The sequence below is a fragment of the Micropterus salmoides genome, unplaced genomic scaffold, assembly GCF_014851395.1.
Source record: "Micropterus salmoides isolate LMB-PRFRI ecotype aquatic unplaced genomic scaffold, ASM1485139v1 Ms_hic_scaffold_5, whole genome shotgun sequence".
In the NCBI taxonomy this organism is placed as follows: domain Eukaryota; kingdom Metazoa; phylum Chordata; class Actinopteri; order Centrarchiformes; family Centrarchidae; genus Micropterus; species Micropterus salmoides.
This window is the reverse complement of record NW_024044237.1, coordinates 38,016,717-38,033,144: the sequence shown is the minus strand read 5'-3', so window position 1 is coordinate 38,033,144 and position 16,428 is coordinate 38,016,717. Positions and strand designations below refer to the sequence as shown.

The following is a 16,428-nucleotide window of genomic DNA, read 5'->3' as shown; positions in this document are numbered from 1 at the left end:
CAGTGTGTTCAGTGTGTGTTCAGTGTGTGTTCAGTGTGTGTGTGTTCAGTGTGTGTTCAGTGTGTGTGTTCAGTGTGTGTGTGTTCAGTGTGTGTGTTCAGTGTGTGTTCAGTGTGTGTGTTCAGTGTGTGTTCAGTGTGTGTGTGTTCAGTGTGTGTGTGTGTGTTCAGTGTGTTCAGTGTGTGTGTTCAGTGTGTTCAGTGTGTGTGTTCAGTGTGTTCAGTGTGTGTTCAGTGTGTTCAGTGTGTGTTCAGTGTGTTCAGTGTGTGTTCAGTGTGTGTGTGTGTGTTCAGTGTGTGTTCAGTGTGTGTGTGTGTGTTCAGTGTGTGTGTGTTCAGTGTGTGTTCAGTGTGTGTGTGTGTGTTCAGTGTGTGTGTGTGTGTTCAGTGTGTGTTCAGTGTGTTCAGTGTGTTCAGTGTGTTCAGTGTGTGTTCAGTGTGTGTGTGTGTGTGTTCAGTGTGTGTGTGTGTGTGTGTTCAGTGTGTGTGGCTACAGGTTGGGGTTAGTGGCTCCTGATCCTTCACACTCGATGATGTGGGTGACGTTGCTGCTCAGCTCGTCCTCAGATTTCGTTATCGTGAACTTTGCCTGAAAACAGAAAAACAAACATTAATATTAATCACAGAGACTCCGGCGGCTCGTCACAGCTCTGAATGTTTCCGCTGTCACTCGTTTGTGAGAGCACGGTGAAGCTAGCTGCACCTGAAGTTGGAGTGCACACGTATTAGAGCCTTTATGGTAATTGAGAGGTCATGAGCAGCTGGCGGGAAGCTCAGAGACTTTATTCTGTTAGTTTCTCTTTACAAAGTCTGTGGTTCTGACCCGAAGAGAGGCTGTGAAGTCTTTTAACCCATCAAACTAAGTCAGACTCAGTTTGAACTTCGTTTGAAGTCCGCTTATCAAAATAAGGTGTTAAAACAACGTTTGTACGGAATGAATTTATAAAACATGTTGATTAAACGTTAAAAACACTAAATGTTAATGTTAATTAATTTAGTCTTTAATCCTGGTTTGCTGGAAAAACATTAAATGAATGTGTTGACTTTTCTTTTTATATCTAAACAGCATGTTTACTAGAACACAAACGTCTTCACACTCTTCATTTCCTCTCCGAGCACCAGATTAACGCCCAGGAGTCCACACACACCTGAGTCAGCTGCTCTGCGATGTGGATGGCCGTCTGCGTGTGCAGCGTCACGGCGCCGGTTCGAATCCGAGACGTTCCCTTCGCCAACGCCATGAAGATGATGAGCTGAGGAGGAAGAGGAGGAGAGGGGGTCAGCGCACGGACCAATGAAGAGCTGCGAGGGTTTCACAGGCAGACTTCAGACTCGTCCTCGCTGCCGTTTCCTTCTTGCCACCTGTAGAAACTGCACGCCGCGTTCAGCTCTGTTTTAACCCTTCGATCTACTCGACGTCTCAGTGTCTGAGGGGGCGGGGCCAGCGAGAAAAACACTACTGAGCACGTGCGGAGAGTCTCAAGACAAGGAAGCAAACATGGAAACTGTCAGGGAGTAATTTATGATTGAAGTGAATGGACCGTCTTCAAGTCCAGTCTCTAACACCGTCCATCTACATCAGGGCTTTTCCTGCATAGAGAAAAAGGAAAATCCTCAGCGCCAAAATGATCAAAACAATTGGGGGGGGGAACAACCTTTCAAATCCTCTCCGAATGCGTTTTAATAGCCTTTTATCAAACAGCTGTGGAGCAAGCAGAATATAAACTTAAATTCAACGTCTCGCCTCCGCTCGTCCACAGCGCAGTCTTTTACACCTGATTAATAAACCAGCTGCTGCGTTGGTCCGACTGCGCCTGAACGCACCGCTACGAAGCTCGCGCTAATGACTTCCTGTTATTTCTCACAAGACAAAAGCAGTTTGTGCTTCAAGTGCGTCGGTATTCACCGCTCACTTTTACATGTTACTCCTTGGCGTCCCGGCCCCGGTTCTCTCCACATCAGGTTCTCTGGGCTCTACGTGACGCTCACCTGTTCCCGTTCTCTCCTGCCTGCTAACCTCCGCAGGGAGATCAGGAGCCTTCATGCAGCCGTGTGCGTTACTGGCTCGTCAAAGTCACTTTTCATTAACCAGCCAATCACAGCCTGGAGGAGGCGGGACATTAAAAAAAGGTTGAGCACTACAGCAAACTTTAGAAATGTTTAACTCGTCGTTCTGTGTACACAGTTGCCTAAACAAATGAGAGGCTGAGCTGGAGGAGAGTTGGACAAAATGGCAGTTTTTGGGGATGTAATATTATAGGGTACAAATGCTAAGCTATAGCAGCTGAACTATTATCTGAAAGTATAATGAATACACAAACATTAGCACTAATCAAACGTTAACCACAGTGCTGTAGGCCAATATAAGAAAATGGTTTTATTAGTGAAACAGCTGAATCTCTACTAATAAATTATCTGTAGGCAGAATAAAGGGAAACCTGTAAGTATAATATTATACTAACGTCACACGTTTATATATTTTGTTTATCACATGGTCAGAAATGCATAGATTTCAGTCATTAGGTAAGTCGTTGCCTTTACTGAACGTGTACCCATCATGCTTACTGTCGCCCCCCAAAGGCCCATTCTGAGCCAGGAAAAACCCTGTACATGAGGTCAGAGTGATGTCAGCAGGTGGGGGCCTCACCTGGTCCTGCAGGAACTCGTCCACGCAGCCGTTGTTTCTGATGTTTCTCAGCAACATCTCAGCAGCTTCAATTCCAATTTTATCTGCGTACACACCTGAAGCAAACAAACAGCGGTCAGTCTGAGAGCTGCACTCTGATTGGCTGTCAGACGCTAGAGTTAGGGCACACCTGACTCAGACAGATGTGGTTGTTTTATCAGAGAGTCACTTTAAGACGTGACGTCGTGTCACAGCAAAGATCTGTGATCAGTTCAGATGTCAAAGTCGTCTGGTTAAAGGTTCAGACGTGAGCAGGTTTCAGAACAGTGACGACTTCACGTGACAGGTAAACATGTTAAAAGGGTTAAAGCAGGTGTGAGTGTGTGTGCACCCCCCCCCTCCCCCCGGTGCGTGACGTCCTCACCTTTCTTCCCCAGCGCCGAACCAGCAAACACACAACCCGTCGACGACTCAGCGATGATTCTGAAACACAGAGGGGAGACGGACCAGTCAGATTTCCCAGTTTGACAGTGAACGCAGCAGCGATGTCAGCAGGTGGGCGGGGCTCACATGATGCCGTTCCCGTTGCCGTAGGCCGCCTCCTTCTCCTGCAGCGGCTGGATGTTGATGTACAGGTCTTTGATTTCCTTCCTGATGGTTCGAACAGCAGCAGCCGACATGTCTTTAGCCAACTGAACACACCACCAACAGGATCAATACATCGCTCGTTATTCTACACGCCTTCAATCCTGGAAAATACTCCATGAAGTTTCAAGGATTTCAAGGACTGAACTTTGTTCAATGTTGTTTTGTTCATGTTCTTGTGTTTTCATTCAAAGATCAAGAACATTTCATTAGAGGTTCAGTGTGTAACTTTTAGTGCCATCTAGTGGTGTGAACTGCAACCGGCGGCTCACGGTGCATTCAGGCGCTCCCCCTGATGGTCCCACTTCCCGAGCTGTGAAGTTGTTCTTCAGACTTTTGTGTGTTCATGAGCTCTGGAATCAACATGGCCGCTGCTACAAAGATGTTTAAACAACACGCAGACATCTAGTTCACTTCAGCATCGTGCTGAAACGCGCTCTGTAGAGCCGTTTGTCCCTCCGGGCTACCGTAGAAACATGGCAGCCTCCACGTAAGAGGAGCCGCGGTGTGTGTGGACAGAAATGTCTCATTCTGAGGTCATTATGTGAGGTTTTTATACACCGCTGAGAACACAGGTATGGATATTAAATATTACACACTGGACCTTTAATGATCACTATTGATCACCGCTGAGCACTGTTATGACATCACTTCCTGTGTGTGGTTACTTTGTAGGGAAGGACGCCGGCGACGAACGCTCGACCGTAGATCTTAGTGATGTTTCCTCTCTCCATCATGATGATGGGCCGCAGCTCTTTGACCGGGTTCACCGTCACCATCACCTCCCCGCCACCTTTAGGGTAGAAACCCCTGAGAGACACACACACACAGACACAGAGTCAGACACACACAGACACAGAGTCAGACAGACACAGAGTCAGACAGACACAGACACAGAGTCAGACAGACACAGACACAGAGTCAGACAGACACAGACACAGAGTCAGACAGACAGACACAGAGTCAGACAGACAGACACAGAGTCAGACAGACAGACACAGAGTCAGACAGACAGACACAGAGTCAGACAGACACACACACAGAGTCAGACAGACACAGAGTCAGACAGACACAGAGTCAGACAGACACAGAGTCAGACAGACACAGAGTCAGACAGACACAGAGTCAGACAGACACAGAGTCAGACAGACACAGAGTCAGACAGACACAGAGTCAGACAGACACAGAGTCAGACAGACACAGAGTCAGACAGACACACAGAGAGTCAGACAGACACACAGAGAGTCAGACACACACACACAGAGTCAGACAGACACACACAGAGTCAGACAGACACACACAGAGTCAGACAGACACACACAGAGTCAGACAGACACACAGAGAGTCAGACAGACACAGAGTCAGACAGACAGACACAGAGTCAGACAGACACAGAGTCAGACACACAGACACAGAGTCAGACACACAGACACAGAGTCAGACACACACACACAGTCAGACAGACACAGACACAGAGTCAGACAGACAGACACAGACACAGAGTCAGACAGACAGACACAGAGTCAGACACACAGACACAGAGTCAGACACACAGACACAGAGTCAGACAGACACAGACACAGAGTCAGACAGACACAGACAGACACAGAGTCAGACAGACACAGACAGACACAGAGTCAGACAGACACAGACAGACACAGAGTCAGACAGACACAGACACACACAGAGTCAGACAGACACAGAGTCAGACAGACACAGAGTCAGACACACACACACAGAGTCAGACAGACACAGAGTCAGACACACACACACAGAGTCAGACAGACAGACACAGAGTCAGACAGACAGACACAGAGTCAGACAGACACACACAGAGTCAGACAGACACAGAGTCAGACAGACACACACACAGAGTCAGACAGACACACACACAGAGTCAGACAGACACACACAGAGTCAGACACACACAGACACAGAGTCAGACACACAGACACAGAGTCAGACACACACAGACACAGAGTCAGACACACACAGACACAGAGTCAGACACACACAGACACAGAGTCAGACAGACACAGACACAGAGTCAGACAGACACACACACACAGAGTCAGACAGACACACAGAGTCAGACAGACACACAGAGTCAGACAGACACACAGAGTCAGACAGACACACACACACAGAGTCAGACAGACACACACAGAGTCAGACAGACACACACAGAGTCAGACAGACACACACAGAGTCAGACAGACACACACAGAGTCAGACAGACACACACAGAGTCAGACAGACAGACACAGAGTCAGACAGACACACAGAGAGTCAGACAGACACACACAGAGTCAGACAGACAGACACAGAGTCAGACAGACAGACACAGAGTCAGACAGACAGACACAGAGTCAGACAGACACAGAGTCAGACAGACACACAGAGAGTCAGACAGACACACACAGAGTCAGACAGACACACACAGAGTCAGACAGACACACACAGAGTCAGACAGACACACACAGAGTCAGACAGACACACACAGAGTCAGACAGACACACACAGAGTCAGACAGACACAGAGTCAGACAGACACAGAGTCAGACAGACACACACAGAGTCAGACAGACACACACAGAGTCAGACAGACACACACAGAGTCAGACAGACACACAGAGAGTCAGACACACACACAGAGTCAGACAGACACACACAGAGTCAGACAGACACACACAGAGTCAGACAGACACACAGAGAGTCAGACAGACACAGAGTCAGACAGACACAGAGTCAGACAGACACACAGAGAGTCAGACAGACACACAGAGAGTCAGACAGACACACAGAGAGTCAGACAGACACACAGAGAGTCAGACAGACACAGAGTCAGACAGACACAGAGTCAGACAGACACACACACACAGAGTCAGACAGACACACACAGAGTCAGACAGACACACACAGAGTCAGACAGACACACACAGAGTCAGACAGACACACACAGAGTCAGACAGACACACACAGAGTCAGACAGACACACGCAGAGTCAGACAGACACACACAGAGTCAGACAGACACACACACACAGAGTCAGACACAGCGAGGAAACATTTCTACTGATTCTACTGGGCGAACAGGAAACTGACCTCATTCTGACGTCACAGTCAAAATGGACTCCGAACTTCTCCACGATTGGTTTAAACACCTGAAGAAGAAGAAAAACAAACAAACAGGTAAACAGACTTATCCTGTTGCCTAGCAACGCCTCCATCATACAGGAAAAGTAGTTCCCGTAGTAACAACGGCAGTCTGTGTTGCAGAACAGTAGCTGTAGTTCTCTGTACAGTGTGTATTTAATGTATTCACAGTGTGTATTTAATGTATTCACAGTGTATTCGCACACTGACCTTGATGGTGTAGTCGATCTGAGGAGCCATCTCTGCGTTGGTCCCTCCCTTCAGAAGGAGCTGTGAGGAGGCGTCGGAGAACAGGGCACAGGGCAGAGCGACCTGCAGCAGCAGACACACACTCCTGACACACACACACACAGATTATATCATATATAATCAATACACACATTTCACATTACTCAACAATCAGGCAGATGAACAGGTGCTCTGAGCTTCGTCTTACAGGTGATATCAAGCACTTATCAAGGACCTGAACGGCAGACAGACTCACCCTGCTGTTTGTGTGTCGGCTGTGTGGTTTCCAGACCGGATCTTTGCTGGAGTCAGACTGATGTCGGTGGAGCCGATGGTGGCTCCCTGTAGACTGCCAGAACACAGATCTGAGACCAGCTGCAGGCCGCTCAGGTGCTGCGGTCTGAACACACACACACACAAACCATAACACGGTGTACTTATAATACTGCAATTGTATAAAACTGACCATCTGATTCTCACCAAACTCCATTTAGAAATTTGAGATTTTAAAATGTTTCCAATATTATTATTAAAATGCACCAAGTCATGTTTTCTAATTGTTTAGTTCTGGCATGTTTTGAATGTTATGGCAAAAACTGCATATATATGATGTTCTGTCCTCATCAGTGAACCTCATTTAATTGATCCACAACTGCAGGATGAAGCACTGACGGTGTTTTCTGGAAAACAGACTGCGTCATCCAATCAGCTTAAGAACTGAATGTTTTGGGTTAATATTTCAGAAGCGTACAAGCAGCTGCATGAAGAGAACGTTTGCCGAATTTAAAGGCAGCTTCAGTTGATTAACTAAATCTGTTCAGTCATATTTCAGAAGTTGAGTAGTTTTGCTGCTGAGCCGGGCACTCTTATTTTACGGACATTTTGAATGGAGTCCGGTAGCGGCTTCTTTACCCCATAGAAGCTACACACATTATCTGCTGAAGTTTCCCAACAGCATCATTTAAAGGACCCGGGAGGCTTTAAGCTAACCGGGGTCAGTCTGGTGTGAAATTAATAAAACCTGTAATGGTATAAATGAATAAACACCCACAGAACAGGCGTTTTGTTTTATTGTTAAAGTCTGCTGAGTAAGTTAGCCGACAACTTCAATGAATAGGCTAACGTTAGCGTGCTAGCCGGCGAGCTGCTACCTCACCTGAGCCCAGGTGTGCTCCTGCCGGCTCGGATTTTGGTGATTTTGATGGGGGATCCGGTGATGCAGCTGAGCGCCGCGGAGACTCTCAGGATCTGTCCGCCCTGCAGAGAAGCGACACCGGGGAGGGAACAGATCAGACATCGGTCAGCTCAGCACCGGCTGCTAACTGTTAGCTTCTGTTAGCATGTTAGCAGAGCCGAACAACAGCTTCTCCGGTAATTTAAGGCGCGGGTTACTCACTCCCTCCATCACGCTGCCGTCGATCTCCACCGCCGCGGAGTCCATCTTCACACGAACCGGAACACTTTATGAGAACCTTTAAACTGCAGCTCCGGTACTTTTCCTCTGTTTGTCTTCTTCTTCTTCGGCTGTGACTTCTGTGTCACTTTACACGGAGTAACTACAGCCACTTCCGGTGGATTTCAAAATAAAATAAAGTTTTTCGAATTGGTGATTTTCTGGATGATAAAAATAAAAACCTGTTCAATATGTCGTTAAGATTCCTTAGTCGTGAAACCCGCTTCCTAAAAACACCATAATTACATTAATCTTCTTAATGGGACGATACTTTATTCTTATAACTAAAAGGTTAGTTATTTATTTCAACATTGTGTCAAAGTATATTTCAGTGCCGATTGAAGAGTTTTAAAATAGGTGACAGACTGTCAGTTTATGGGATGATTATTATTACTGTAACTTGATGTGATGCTGTGGATTGTAGCTGATTTTAATAGTTTAATGTAAATAGTGGTACTAAAGAACAGGGATTTCAATATTTTATTCTTACTATAGAACTTGGTTGGTTTACTTTGAAGATGCGCATTTTATTTTGAAGAGTATTTCCGGTGTTCCTCCAGCTGTTCGGAGAACTTGATGCTTCCGGTGGTGAAGAACTACAACCAGCTGCGGAGTCTGCGCAGTACAGTCAGACGGCTGCACATGAAGCTCCGGTATTTTTAAAGTTACAGTTTAAAAAGAAATGGAACAGTGACAAAATTAATAAAGGTTTTTTTGAAACTATCTTTATCTTTTATTTGATTTTATTTACACCACATTATAAAAAGCCAAGAGGTAAAACGTGTTACTGCTTTTATCCATAAAGGTTAGAGGAAGAAATGAAACACTGAATGAAATTTAAAAGATGTAAATACAGCCAATTAAATTTAAATGATCAACTAATCTGTCTTAAATTAAAGGTGCTGCCCGGCTGTAGAGACATAATGAGCACCTTTCTACAATCTTCACCGGACCACCTGAAAGAGACCAGGACCCAGGAGGTCACAGCAGGACTGTCAGATCCTTTAACCACAAAGAGCCGCTCCTTCGCTCTCTGCAAAGCCACCAGACTCATTTTAAGGTTACCGCTGCCACTTCGGTGTTTTAAGGTTCAGTTTGGATCTGGACGACTCACGTGAAGACGGGCCTCTGCGGGGGACACCTGAGGGGTCACTTTGTCCAGGTGATCCTGAAAGGCGGAAAGTGATTCTCTCTCATAAATGCATCACAGACAGAAACGACTCAAACATTCACACAGTTTGGTGCAAACGGCGGGTTGTGCACTGGTTTTACTGGTTTTACTGGTTTTACTGGACAGTTAAATACAGTTTGATGAGTTTCAGGCTTCATATCAACTAATGAGGCTACAGTCATCCAGCAGAGAGGCACGAAGAAGAAAACAACTAAACTACGTCCCCCAACACCCCCACAGTCTGATGCTGATGTCACGCTACAGGCTCCGCCTCCTGCACGCCACAAACTTAGAGATCTGGGGAAAAAAAACAAAAAAACCCAAAAAAAACAGGTAACGAGACACACATGCTCGATCACGTGATCAGCGGTGCGTTCAGGAGACTCGCAGTAACTCAGTGATCATGTGACTGGTCCCAGTTTGATTTCAGAGGTTAAAGCCGGATTCAGAGCGGCGGCGTGTGCGAGCACTCCGTTAATAACGGACTGATTGTCTTTCAGCCCGTTCGATGCGTTTGGATTAGATTAGATTTGGATGTTACAGACGTGTTGGATAATTAAAACGTTTCTGTGGACTCGTCAATAAATCTATTAATTAACGGTTTCCCTCTCAGCCGCGAGGGTCCGTGCAGGACGCAGGTCCAGAGACCTGAACAGACCTGGAGACCTCTAAACGTCCCCTGAACGCATCACAGTGACAGGCCACGCCCTCTGGCCGGAGGCGGAGCCTGAGCTCTGACACAGCAGGCATCATATTGCACAACCAATGAGCTCCATCGACCGCCGACGTCTCTGAAGTGTCCACAGACAGTCTGAATTATTGATAAGGCATCCGTTCTGACAGGAAGTCCCGATCCACCTGATCGATCAGTCCGACGCTCCAAAACAACTTCCTGTTCTCAAAGAGTCTTTTTCTTCAAAATAAAGCAGATGGAAACAGAGATCGACAGTTTGTGCTTCAGTCTGTCAGGATCAGGGCCGACTGATCAACAACTGATCGGCAGCGTGAAAAAAATCATTTTCAGTGGTTTAATTCTTTTTATTTCCCTGTTTCAGTGTTTAAAGTGACGTTCTGCTGATTTTAAAGGATCAATCTGCGGTTTCCCTGACTTCCTGTCTGCAGGACGGTGTCTGGGTGAGTGAGGATAAAGTGTGATGAAGGATCATGTGACCTGGCTCACTGATGGTTTACTGTTTGTGGAGCTGAGAGGCTCAGAGTCAGATCCAGGACTCTGATTAGGATCCGACTCTGTCGAGTTTCTGCTCTGAAGGATTCTTTAGTTTATTTCGTGTTTTATCTCCAAACAAACAGACAAATCTTACAGATCAATAATCGTATTAAGAAGTTGTGGATTTTAGACTAAACAGATAAAAAGAAGCTGAAAATATTAATTTAATCGCACAAACTGACCTGAGGTCAGGTGTGCTCGCTCTGAGGGGCGGCGCTGATCCGCCATCCATCGATAATAAGCAGCTTTTTAGAACAAAAACACCAAACCTGAACCTGTAACGTCTCCTCCCAGGGACCCCAGACCTGATCCCAGACCAGCTGAACCACATAGACATTTTCGGGAACTTGTTCTGAGTCGAGTGAAAATAGAAATCACCGTGTCTGGTCTGGGGACGTCCTGCGGGCCCCGACCCTCCGGTTGGGAAACACTGGACGAATCAATAAATCAGCATTTGTTTAAAATAAAAACTAAAATGTCAATCAACGGTAGACCGCCTCCCCGATCAGCTGATCACTGATGGATCCCTGATCAGCTGACAGACTGAGGCACTGTGTCACACAGGTGAGCCGGACTACACCTGGACTCTCAGGACGGGGTCTGTGCGGAGCTCTGCTGCTGTAGTGCTCTGCAGTCCCAGTCTGTACCTGGACTCTGTGAGGCGGGGCAGTCTGTCTCTGAGGGCCCCGCCTCTGGGGGCCCCGCCTCCACCGGCTGGAGCCCTCTGATTGGAGGATCGTCTCCTCCTGCTGTGGTTTTAATTTCTACTGACACCACGTTCGGCTCAACGTCACCTCCTGCTGCTCCTCCTACTGGACCTCCTCCTGCTGACTCTCCTGCTGCTCCTGCTGCTCCTCCTACTGGACCTCCTCCTGCTGACTCTCCTGCTGCTCCTGCTGCTCCTCCTACTGGACCTCCTCCTGCTGACTCTCCTGCTGCTCCTGCTGCTCCTCCTACTGGACCTCCTCCAACTGGACCTCCTCCTGCTGCTGCTCCTCCTGCTGCTGCTCCTCCTCCCATCCAGACCTCGGCCACCACACTGGGCTCGGCTGCTCCTGCTGACCCCTGACCTCCAGTCGCACCTCCTCCGCTGACTCCGTCGATGGGGTCTGAGGGGGGGGGCTGGTCTGAGGAGGACAGAGCTTCAGTGATGATGGCGGCCGTCTGAGCGACCCAGTTCAGCTCCGACCTCACCTCCCCCCCGCCTCCTGCTGCTGGAGAGGAGGAGGGCTGGGGGTCGATCTGAGGACCCGGCTGGGTGGCGCCGGGTCCTGGCGGGGTGGCGTCGGCGGGCCCCGCGGCAGCAGCAGCGTGGTTGTTGTTGAGGTTGTCCTGCAGGGCCGTCTGGTTGGCCTGACCCGCCTGCTGGTTCTGCAGCAGCATCTCCTGGATCCGGATCTGCTGCAGGATGGCAGGAAGCTCGTAGTGGTGGAAGAAGTAGATCATGGAGTGCTGAAAAGAAGAGGAGCAGGAAGTTAGTGACCCTGATCAAACCAGGTCCACACAGGAAACCCGAGTCCAGCTCAGCCAAACTCTCCAGCCCAGCTGATCCAGGACCGTCTAAACCTGAAACAGGAGACCCGAACTGGTTCACACACAGCGCGATGACGCCGTTATCTGCTCTGATAACGGTTCGCTGACAGGACGAGCTCGCAGCCAATTAAATCAGAACGTCTCGCAGCGAGCTGCCGTGTTTCAGACGACTTCATATTTACACAGAGCGACACAACAGGAGGCTGCTGGGAGAAAAGAGGAGGCTGAGCTACCTGTAAGATCAGAAAATATGTTTCTGTCAGATGATTCCAGCTGTCGTTGAACTTTACTGTGAAAGCAGTTAGCGTAGCGTAGCCCTGATCCAACCAAACTCCATTCAGAAAACAAGCGGTTTAAAAGCTGTTTGCTTGCCATCTCGCTGACAGACCTGACAGAGCACGAGTTCATATGTTAAAGATCAGCATCACGATGTCGTCGTTTCAGCATCAGTTTGAAACTAAATGTTTAGTTTGGGTTGGCGGTAGGGATGGGCGATATCTTATCGTTTGCGATATATCGTTAAATTCTCCTAACGATAATAACGATAAGTCTAGTTGATGACGTAGTTTTGTGTGCGCGCGCGATTCACTGTTCACGTGCGGACATTCTCTGTGCGGAGTGAAAACAAGCATGGCGGACGTGAGGCTGAGGAGGAGCTTGTTGTTAAGCGAGGAGCTACCTCCACAATTTGGAACTGGTTGGTTACAGAAAATCAGATGAGGAGCAAACTACCGTAATATGCAAAGTTTGCAGAAAAACGGTGGTTACAAAGAGTGGAAACACGTCCAATTTGTTCCACCATCTGAAACACAAACCAGAGTATGTGGTCTGAATGTCTGAAGATACGCGAGGCAACGGAGGCGAAAACTACAAGTGGACCTAGAGGTAAGAAAATTACCACCCAGACCAAAATTGCCAGCGCATTTGCTAGTTGCGTCCCTTATGATAAGCAAAGTAAACGATGGAGCGAATTGACGGAAGCAGTGGCGTTTTGTTTGACAAAAGACATGTTGCCATTCCAAACTGTCGAAAAAGAAGGATTCAAGCGAATGATCCATAAACTGGACCCAAGATACAACATGCCCTCAAGGAAGTACTTTTCCAAAACAGCCCTGCCAGCGATGTATGAATAGGGTACAAACGTCACTGTCTACGGCGGATTTTATGCTTCAACTGCAGACATGTGGAGTAGCAGAGCGACCGAGCCGTACATTAGCCTTACGGTCCACTACATAACGAGCGACTGGAGTCGAACAGCTGTTGCATCCAGACAGTTTTTTCCCAGATGACCACACGGGTGAAAACATCGCGAGTGGCTTGAAGCAGTTTCTTCAAGAATGGAATTTAGATGAGGAGAAACAGGTGTGCCTAACAACGGACAGCGGGGCCAATATAGTAAAAGCAGCCACTCTAAACACGTGGAGTCTTGCTTTGGCCATTGTCTACACATTGCTATTGGTAAGTTTACTCTTTTTCTCTTAGTGTCAGTATATTTAATGCATGCACACTGAGCAAACATGAGCTTAATATATTAACTGTATTTATGTATTTGTTTCTGGATTAGTAACGTGACTGACTATGCAGTATTTTGAACAGCAATTCATTACATTAGCTAATGTTTATATTATGTGCATTTAATATTAAATGTTTATTTATTTAAATGATTTTTTTAGTTTCATCTATTTTAATTTTAACTTCACTTTAACTTTTTTTATTGTATTTATTTTATTCTTGTGCAAAAGAAACATAAATAAATGCATAAAAATAAATAGTTTTGTTGTTGTTTTGCAGAGAGAAGCATGCGGGATACCAGGATTGACAGAGCTGTGGGAGTCTGTAAGAAGATTGTCGGTGTTTTTTCACACAGCTGGAAAGAGCAGCGAACACTCAAAGATGCTCAAGTAGAACTTGGCCTTCTGCCACACAAACTTGTGACTGAATCGGCAACACGATGGGGATCAAGGCAGAAGATGATCGGCCGGATACCTGAGCAAGAGAAGGCCATTACGCAAGTCCTGGCTGCTGACAGGTCAACCAGGCATCTGGTGCCTACTTGGCAGGATATTGATGTCCTAGACTCTGTCAGTAAAGCACTTGGGCCTCTTCTTGATTTTACAGATGCTCTCTTCTGAAAACTATGTCACAGAGTCATGCTTGAAGCCTACTCTTCACCTATTCAACAGTGAGCTGGCAGGGGAAAGATGAAGACACAGATCTCACCAGGACAATTAAAAGTTCAATATTGGACTACATGAACACCAAATATGGTGACCAAGAGGTTCAGGAACTGATCAACATGGCAACAATTCTTGATCCACGCTTCCGCACTCAGTATATGAGTCAAGAAGAGATCCTGGTCATCAAAGCCAGAGTAGTCAGAGAGGTGGAATCCCTTTCTGTCATGCCAAGTGATGCTGGCTCTTCTACCCCTGTAACGTCATCAGAAGCAACAAAAGAAGCTCAGAGTGCATCTAAAAGGCAGAAGAAGAGTCTTGGAAGTTTTTTTTTCACCCTTTCTGAAACAGAGAAAATTGAGGCTGAATTAAACAACTACCTGCATGGGCCACTTGCAGATGGTGAAAGCAATCATCTTACGTGGTGGAAGGTACATGAGGTGAATTTCCCTAACATCAGTCGTTTGGTGAAAAAGTACTTGTGCATCCCCGCCACTAGTACACCCTCAGAGAGGGTGTTCAGCTCTGCTGGAAATATAGTGACATGCCCAAGGTCTCTTCTGAAACCAGCTGCAGTGAATATGTTAAGGCGTGAGCCCTGTTCTCTTTTTGAAAGCTACTGAATCACACTAGTATGTGTGTTATGCAACTTGCACTACCAGACATGTTCATGTCAGCCTCATTTCTATATTTTGCAGAGTATATCAGTGTTTACAGTTTAATTAAACTTTTATTTAAATTTAATTTATTGATTTGTTTTTTGATTTATCATCTTGTTTTGCACTATTTTGTAAACTATCTGAAGAGACATAGTTGGGATCATTACTTTTTGATACATGCAGTGTTTGCACTATTTTTACAATTTGTTCCATGGGACAAGAGTGTTGATAATTTAACTACCTAACTGGTGTTAGCATGTTCCACTTATGTATTATATTTACATTCTAAGAGTGTGTTTCACTCTGAACTTCTTTACTTTATCAGGATTTATTTGCAGTTGTACTCTGTTGTAATTTTGAAACACAACTGAAGACATGGTTGGTGATTGTTACTTTTGCTGTTTGCTTTGCACCATTTTTCCACCATGAGAATATAAATAAATAAAGAATCTGTGTTACATTTTAAACTTGTAATTGATTTGAATTATTATTATTGTTTAATTGTTGTTGTGTGATGTTTTTCAGCACAGTCACTGGAACACAACTTTAACATAACATAATCTGATATTTTACAGAAGAAAATAATTTATCGTCATTTGTATCGTTATCGCAATAAATTCCTGAAATTTGTGTAAATTTTTTAGGCCATATCGCCCATCCTAGTTGGCGGGTTGCATTTATTCGAGATCTCGCTTTGTGTGTGAAACCAAGTTTCCTCTGTGATAAAGCTCATAGTTCTGTTGGGTCAGAGTCACGAGCTCGGGGTCAGTACGAGGACTGCGGTTCTGACCTGGATGAAGAGCCAGGAGGTGACCAGCGCCAGGCTGCTGTACTGGCCGTTGAAGCGGTAGTGATAAGGTAGAAGGCGAAGTGGTACAGATAGAAGAACCTGAAAACAGAAACAGATCCACGTTCAAACACACAAACCCTCAAACCAACACAGTAACTACGTGACTGATTCATAGATTTATAATTAGTTAATAACTTGTTATGAAATTAATTGTCGTTGCCCCAAAGAAATAAAATGCAGAGAGATTTTCTTTAGCTCAGTGAGGACATTAAAAGGTTCCTGCAGAAATGAAGGATCTTTGATTCAGGATTGGTCCAGCAGTGTTTCTGTGGGCGCAACAGTTTTAAAATCATTTAGCCGACGCTTTTATCCAAAGCGACTTACGGCTGCTCTACATGTCAGAGGTCGCACGCCTCTGGAGCAACGAGGGGTTAAATGTCTTGCTCAGGGACACTGGTGGACGGGTCACAGTGGGGGATTGAACCCGGGTCTCTCACATCAAAGGCATGTGTCTTTCCACTGCTCCATCGCCACCCCATGGTTGTTGGTCATGTGACTCACCTCAGCCAGTGGCGTTTGCTGGTGTTGGTGTGGCAGCAGATGGCATCGTACTGATCGGCCAACCAGACGATGAGGATGATGTAGAAGGCCGTCGTCGTGTCGTTGAAGAACTCCGACATAATGGCCGCCATACCTGATGACAACAGGAAGTGACATCAGCAGGTCAGTCTGGACTCTTTTAGCCGCTTTGATGAAAAGCCGCTCAGC

The 16,428-nt window shown here is 46.4% G+C and overlaps 3 protein-coding genes across 3 annotated transcripts; all 3 read right to left on the bottom strand.

Annotated features, from left to right (window-relative positions):
* Positions 1-448: 448 nt before the first annotated feature.
* LOC119888643 (RNA 3'-terminal phosphate cyclase-like) lies at positions 449-8,208 on the bottom strand. The gene is made up of 11 exons (XM_038699304.1): positions 8,049-8,208; positions 7,809-7,909; positions 6,909-7,052; positions 6,635-6,758; positions 6,374-6,432; positions 3,939-4,080; positions 3,196-3,317; positions 3,050-3,108; positions 2,647-2,741; positions 1,148-1,252; positions 449-588 (listed from the first exon to the last, which is right to left on the bottom strand). The coding sequence occupies exons 1-11, from the start codon at positions 8,091-8,093 to the stop codon at positions 490-492; spliced, it is 1,095 nt and encodes a 364-aa protein (XP_038555232.1). The 5' UTR covers positions 8,094-8,208; the 3' UTR covers positions 449-489.
* Positions 8,209-9,337: 1,129 nt separating this feature from the next.
* Positions 9,338-16,212, bottom strand: LOC119888456 (uncharacterized PE-PGRS family protein PE_PGRS54-like). The gene is made up of 3 exons (XM_038699010.1): positions 16,195-16,212; positions 15,661-15,759; positions 9,338-11,956 (listed from the first exon to the last, which is right to left on the bottom strand). The coding sequence occupies exons 1-3, from the start codon at positions 16,210-16,212 to the stop codon at positions 11,093-11,095; spliced, it is 981 nt and encodes a 326-aa protein (XP_038554938.1). The 3' UTR covers positions 9,338-11,092.
* Positions 16,213-16,217: 5 nt separating this feature from the next.
* LOC119888642 (membralin) lies at positions 16,218-16,347 on the bottom strand (the record flags this gene model as incomplete). Its single annotated transcript, XM_038699303.1, is given in 1 exon segment — positions 16,218-16,347. A coding segment is annotated over 1 exon segment (130 nt), but the record flags the coding sequence as incomplete, so codon positions are not given.
* Positions 16,348-16,428: the final 81 nt, after the last annotated feature.

Excerpts from the sequence above, each read along its gene's own strand:
- LOC119888456 (XM_038699010.1), bottom strand. Across the intron at positions 11,957-15,660 it reads CCTCCTGGCTCTTCATCCAG|CACTCCATGATCTACTTCTT; the intron begins GTCAGAACCGCA and ends TCTTCTTTTCAG.
- LOC119888643 (XM_038699304.1), bottom strand. The coding sequence starts at position 8,093 with ATGGACTCCGCGGCGGTGGAGATCGACGGCAGCGTGATGGAGGGA. Across the intron at positions 4,081-6,373 it reads GACTGTGACGTCAGAATGAG|GGGTTTCTACCCTAAAGGTG; the intron begins GTCAGTTTCCTG and ends TGTGTCTCTCAG. Across the intron at positions 3,109-3,195 it reads GGCAACGGGAACGGCATCAT|AATCATCGCTGAGTCGTCGA; the intron begins GTGAGCCCCGCC and ends TCTGTGTTTCAG.